Source organism: Acanthopagrus latus, chromosome 4 (assembly GCF_904848185.1).
Source record: "Acanthopagrus latus isolate v.2019 chromosome 4, fAcaLat1.1, whole genome shotgun sequence".
Lineage (NCBI taxonomy): Eukaryota > Metazoa > Chordata > Actinopteri > Spariformes > Sparidae > Acanthopagrus > Acanthopagrus latus.
This window is the reverse complement of record NC_051042.1, coordinates 34,962,020-34,968,019: the sequence shown is the minus strand read 5'-3', so window position 1 is coordinate 34,968,019 and position 6,000 is coordinate 34,962,020. Positions and strand designations below refer to the sequence as shown.

At 43.8% G+C, this 6,000-nt stretch overlaps 2 protein-coding genes across 5 annotated transcripts in view; both read right to left on the bottom strand.

Annotated features, from left to right (window-relative positions):
- LOC119018667 overlaps positions 1-1,612 on the bottom strand; it is a 7,514-nt gene extending 5,902 nt beyond the window's left edge. Inside the window, exon 1 of one of the 4 annotated variants that reach the window (XM_037096516.1) lies at positions 1,528-1,612. The gene's annotated coding sequence lies outside the window, so the exon portion shown is untranslated. Of the gene's footprint in view, positions 640-697; positions 862-1,527 lie in introns of those variants that run through there. The other 3 variants (XM_037096518.1, XM_037096519.1, XM_037096517.1) reach the window with 3 other exon arrangements.
- A 2,548-nt stretch (positions 1,613-4,160) lies between these two features.
- On the bottom strand, positions 4,161-5,711 carry LOC119018664 (membrane progestin receptor beta-like). The gene is made up of 4 exons (XM_037096510.1): positions 5,427-5,711; positions 5,235-5,347; positions 4,730-5,102; positions 4,161-4,472 (listed from the first exon to the last, which is right to left on the bottom strand). The coding sequence occupies exons 1-4, from the start codon at positions 5,709-5,711 to the stop codon at positions 4,161-4,163; spliced, it is 1,083 nt and encodes a 360-aa protein (XP_036952405.1).
- Positions 5,712-6,000: the final 289 nt, after the last annotated feature.

Sequence of the window (6,000 nt, the reverse complement as noted above, 5' to 3'; positions counted from 1 at the left end):
CATTACATTTATATAAGTGTATTTAGAACAACAGTTTGGTATTTAAGGAAAAAGGTTTATTCACAGAGTTACACTGAGGATAAACAGGTTTTTGCTTAGCTTAGCATCAGTATTAGCGACAGAGCAAAGCCTGGCTCTGTTGAAACTGTTTTTCAAGTAAAGTTTTATCTTTTTGATTATTGACTGTAATGAAACTAAAGAGTGAAGTTTGTGTAAATTACTTTAAATAGCTGAAAAGATAAAAAAAGATAGATGATTGATAAACAATCAATGTACAATTCATTCATACCAATTAATTCATTAAATGAAGATATTCAGTGTGAAGAGACTTCCAAGTGTTTTAAAGAAAAAGATGAGTTGATCATGCTAATGCTAACATGCTAATCATTGTACAACAACACACAGAAACATGCTGCGTCAGCTTGTCAACAGAAGGAACCGGCTGTTACGTCTCTGTGGATTATCAGTCTTAAAGAACGATGAGCAGAATGTAATAAACTGGGACGATGTTCCCACAGTGACATGACATCTCGCTTTATGAAGAATAATTCATCAACACTGACGCCATGTTTGTTTTTGGAGCTGCAGGTGACCATGTTGGAATGACGAGCTGCTTTATCAGAAACCATAATCCACTGAACTAACATCAGCTGTAATGACGCAGACTGTAAACTAAAGATTGAGACCATAAACTCACCAGCGAACTGTTTGCTGACGTCTTAAATGAATTGTAGTTCAGTTTTCTCAGGAGCTTACACAGGCAGAGGAGCCGCCCCCTGCTGGCCATCACAGAGAAGGCAGGTTGAAGGAACTCTGTCCTTGTCTTATTCTATAAAGCCAACATGACCTCAGGAGAAACACCTGAGAGATGATTGTTCTCATTATTAATCACTAACTTTAATGACTCTTCACAGAACACAAAGGCTCCAGTGAGGCTTCATCAGCTGATACAATATCGATCACATCAGTCTGTTTCCATCACAGGAGAGCAGATTAAACCTCGTGTGATTTGTCTGAGTCAATATTAAATTCTCTGACAGGTCACATCAGACTGTTCGTGTCATATTTCAACACACAGTGAACTCACATGTGCTGTTTGTAAGAAACACAGCGATACTGCTGATAAAATACCTGAACACCTTCGACACACAGATTCTCTCTGTTCACGTCTGAGAATTCCTCATATTGTATTAGTGTTTAATCATTTCTGTTTACTGTCTGTAGTATCAGTATGTGTTCACTGACTTACAGGAACCCTCCTGATTCTTTATTTCTGTGGTATCTTTGACAACACATGGAATAAATAAGTTCTCCTGAACAAACTGACTAGTTTATTAATCTTAGCAGATCTAAAAAATAACATTTGAATGTTAAATATCTGCAGCTGAAAGACGTCACAGTGATACTGATCCTCTGCTGCAGACTTCAGCCTAGATCATAAAGAATAAATACAAATAAAAAGTGCCTGTTGACTCGTTCTGAGCTGAAGATAAAGATGTTTAGAAGCAGAAGGTGTGTGGAACCTACCTGTGTCCGCCGTGCTCACAGCTGAGTTCAGGTTCAGATCCTGTCGACTGAGCAGTGTTACTGCTGACGGTTTACTTATTGACAGACTGAACAAACACTGAGACCATCTCCTGTTTGAGCTGCTTAAAGACACACACACACACACACACACACACACACACACACACACACACACACACACACACACTGAGGAGACAGCACAGACATCATCCTCGATAGCACGTAGCATGTTGTAGCCTAGCTTAGCACAAAGACTGGAAACAGAGGGAAACTGCTAGCCTTGCTCCACTGCAGTAAAAGAGGAAATAGTTAGAGGACAGATGAGCTCCAAACTTCTCAACGACAAGAGTGAATTATTGTTTAACTGCTGAAAAGAACGCCGACATTTTGGGTGAAACAGTCCTGGAAAGGACATGTTTAGCATAGCTTAGCATAAATGTTCTGTGTTAACTGCTAGCTTAGCTCAGTAAAAAGAGAAAATCCAACGTGAAGCAGCTTCATGTCAATAAAATGAATACTGTTTATATATGATAAAGGTTTATGTTCATGTAGTCTTTGTTTATTATAATTATTATTATGTTAATTTCTTTCTGCTAACATGTTTTTGATCATTTATAATGAAACATGAATATCTGCCCATTCTTATTATCATTCTTGTATTTAACCTCAGAGTGCATCTCGTTTTATTAGTGGCTCAGTCAGCTGTAAAGGACTTTGAGCTGCGCTCATATTAATGAGCGGTGAAGAAATGTTCCAGCTCAGAGGATGAACCCTTTAATTCTGCCACCACCCTCAGGGCAAACTTTGTATTTGTCGTTCCTCGACTGGTTTAAACTTCATGAATAGTTAAATCTCCAGGATGTTTGTTCGTGCAGCTCAGTGGATGTAAAGACTGCAGCTTTCTGTCAGCTTCTTCTTTTTCTCTACAAAATGACTGAAAGGAGAATTTAGTCCCAAACGTTTGAGAGTTCGACGTTTCAGCTCTTTCGTGACAAACAGTAAAAACACAGAAGGCGTGTTTCTGTTTTTTATGGCCGTTTCTTTGACCACAAGCAGCCGTGAGTGATAAGCTCATTAAAGTCTAAATCAAACTGAAACTGGAACATTATCTGCAGCTCCACCCAAACACCGCAACTGACTCGAACTGCTTGACTGGTGGAGCGAGGCCTGCAGAGAGCTGTGTGAGAGAGATAACACCGACTGTGCAGGTTGAACGGTTCATCTGAGTGTCTCGTCCCTCCAGGAAATAGTTTATGTGCAGATGTTTTTTGATCTCTTGGGATTTTTTCACGTCTTCTTTTACAGTTTAACTCACAGATCCGTTCGGCTCCTGGGGGTCAAAATACAGAAACCGTTCAAATCAGAGACAAAATGTGGGACGACACAGAAACAACGTTTGACTCTCAGTGTCACTTCAGCCTCCGTCCTGATTCCTCCAGTGAACTTCAGGGTTTTAGGGCAGATTTAAATTTTAATAGTTGGAGTTTTTTAAGGTGGGATTGTATGAAGACGGGGAACGACCAACATCGACAAATAAATGTTGTGTTTCCTGAAATGTCTTTGTGTTCTGACATTGTGAACACTTTCCATTACATTTTTTGTCTGTGTTAAATATAATGAAAATATATAATTTTAGAAATTATTACTGTAAATATTCAGTGGTAATATGTATGTGAGTCACAGTAACATGTTGTGTTTCTACAACATTTTGCTGAAAGTTTCTTGCTTGTAAATCTGTGAATTTACTGTAAATGTACAGTAAAATTACAGCAATCTACTGTTTTCACATTAATCCGACTATGTGGCTTGTTAGCATGTTAGCAAGTTGTTAGCCTTTTAGCATCTACTAACTAACTGTATGGTGCTGAACCCTCATCACAGTATTTACTTGTAATGAGACATTTTAACTTTTTTAAGGTCACTTCAGAATGTTGCTCAGCAGTTTACTGTATTCTTCCAAATAATTACCCATCATGCATTGCAGAAGCATAATTACAGTAGTTTACTATGAATATCAGCTGTTAAGTGGTTTATGAACAGTTTAGAGGAAATCTGCTGCGCTCATCAGTTCAGGATGTGAATTGATTCAAGAAAAGTCACCAGAAAGTTTCTGTCAGTTTTATTTGTCCTGCAAACCTCCAACAATTAAAATTCAAAGTTAAAATAAGTCGAAACGAACCTCATTAAATTTTATTAAGTTTTATTTGTGATGTCATGTTGAGGAACTACACTACCCACAATCCCAAAGTGTGATATTCACAGTGACCCGGTCCAGTCTCCAGCTCGTCTCCTCGTTGTTCTGTCAATGGTTGCCATGGGAAACAGCCCCGCCCCCAACAGACTGAAGCTCAGTTTGTATACAGAAATGTGGAGTTTTAGTTTGTGATTCCTTCAACCCCAGTGATGAGAATCCAAAAGTTCATTTTAAATGAAAGTCAGTTGATTTAATTAAACTTTAGTTTGAACCTTTACAGTCGATCAGTCGGTGTGCTTGTTACTGGGCAGAGAAATGTATAAAATAATAACAAAAATCCCTCATGAAGTCTTCCTCCTCCTCCTCCTCCTCCTCCTCTTCCTCTTCTTCTTCTTCTTCTGTTCTCATTCTTGTACTTGTTGTTGTTGTTCTTCTTCTTCTATCTTTGCACTTTCATCAGCTGAGCCTGAGCTCGTCTCCTCATGATGAGGGCCGTCATGGTGCAGCAGAGCGTCAGGCAGGGGAAGGAGGCGCAGGCCAGCAGGAGGTGCTGCTCTCCGAACTCTCTGACCAGCGCCGGCCGCCGCCACAGAAAGTCGTGAAACAGCGCCTCCTGCTGGGCCAGAGTGCAGAGGGACAGGAGGATGTGAAAGAGCTGGTGGCCGTGACCGACGATGTCAAAGCTGCCGGGGGAGAAGCGCTCCGGTATCGGACAAGAGAAGAAGAAGGCTGACAGCAGGAACAGCAGCACCTGGTGGAGAAATGAGGAGAATCAATGAATAAATTCTGTCTTTTCAAATCAATTCAGGAGTGTCACCTGACTTTCCATCATCATCGGGCTCAGGAGATAATGACAGAATTTTGTGTTTGGGTGAACTGTTCCTTTAAGTGACATCATGAAGGAATAAAGCCACATTAATCTAAACAATCTGATGTCGCAGCCGCACCAGGAAGTCTTAGTTGATTCTTAGATGTTTGGATCTAAAATCAGTGAGTGAGCAGCTCCACCTGCAGGAAGTGCAGCGGCAGTGCAGAGCTGCTGGTCCAGCTGCAGGTGAGGAGGCGGTGGGCCACGGGGCTGATGTCCAGCAGGTAGGCCACGCCCATCGGCACCACCTGGCAGAGCTTCCTGTGCAGCGGGTATGGCCGCTGGAAACGAAGCTTGGCACAGCAGCAGGCGGTGCAGGAGAGCCAGGCGAGGAGGGCGGCGGCCGGGAGGAACACATGTCCCAGCATGCTTTGTGTCCAGGCGGTGTCGGAGCTGTACAGGCACAGAGCCAGAGCGCTGCCGTACTGATAGACGGCCACGCCCACGTAGTCCAGGAAGAAGAGCGAGTAATGCGCCTGCTCCGAGTGCGACTGCAACAGGTGAGCCGCGGCACTGCCACACAAAACTCAGGTCATTAAATCAGATATTTAATTCATCAATAAACTGATCAGATCAATCTATCACATGAAGAAGAAGAAGACCTCTGCATGAACATGTAACGTGATGCTTTTGTTTATGTCTCACCTGCAGCTCAGGTATGTGATGGCAGAGAGGACGTAGAGGACCAGAGGCAGCGAGGACACGTCCACAGAAAACCCCTGACCTTCAGGACCCTGCAGCCGGAACCCCAGGATCCCCTGAGGAGGTCAAAGGTCAGACCGGTCAGACAGAGAGCTTCAAACACCTGAAGATCAGACGGGTCAGACGGGTCAGTACCCCTCCCTGCAGGACGGCGAACACCAGGAACCTCATCACCACGCCGACGGCGGCCAGCAGGTGGCTCCACACGTTCAGAGTCTCGTTGTGGATCTGGAAGAGGCTGAGGACGTAACAACGCCACGACAGGCCCACCGGGCGGTACCCGGCCCGGATGAACCGCTCCCGAAACAGAGGAGGGACGTCCACGTCTCGCACGGTGGGGGGGAGGGAGGGGAGGAGGCGGTCCAGCAGGGGGGGCAGGGCGAGGCACAGAGAGGGAGGGGCGAACGACACCCGAGGCATGATGGGAAATGACCCTGAGTTTAGCTCAATGCTCCGTCAAAGCTGAAGAAAGTGAGAGACTTTAACATACATACAGGTGTGTTGGTGGTGAGACAGGTGAGGTGATTCAACAGTGCAGGTGAAGGACAGACAGGTACAGTAATTGGTTTCACAGGTGAGGAAAAGTTGAGACAGGTGTGGTGTTTATACAGGTGGTTAGGGGTTTCACAGGTGTGCTTGTGGTGAGGGATTTAACAGGAAGTAGGAAGAGAGACAGGTGAGTGGTTTCACAGGGGTGTTCATTCAGACA

What these genes read in the sequence shown, in the direction of transcription:
- LOC119018664 (XM_037096510.1), bottom strand. Translation starts at nt 5,711, where the DNA reads ATGCCTCGGGTGTCGTTCGCCCCTCCCTCTCTGTGCCTCGCCCTGCCC. An exon ending in ATCACATACCTGAGCTGCAG is followed by an intron (nt 5,103 to 5,234) that starts GTGAGACATAAA and finishes TTTGTGTGGCAG; the next exon opens with TGCCGCGGCTCACCTGTTGC. An exon ending in TGCCGCTGCACTTCCTGCAG is followed by an intron (nt 4,473 to 4,729) that starts GTGGAGCTGCTC and finishes TTTCTCCACCAG; the next exon opens with GTGCTGCTGTTCCTGCTGTC.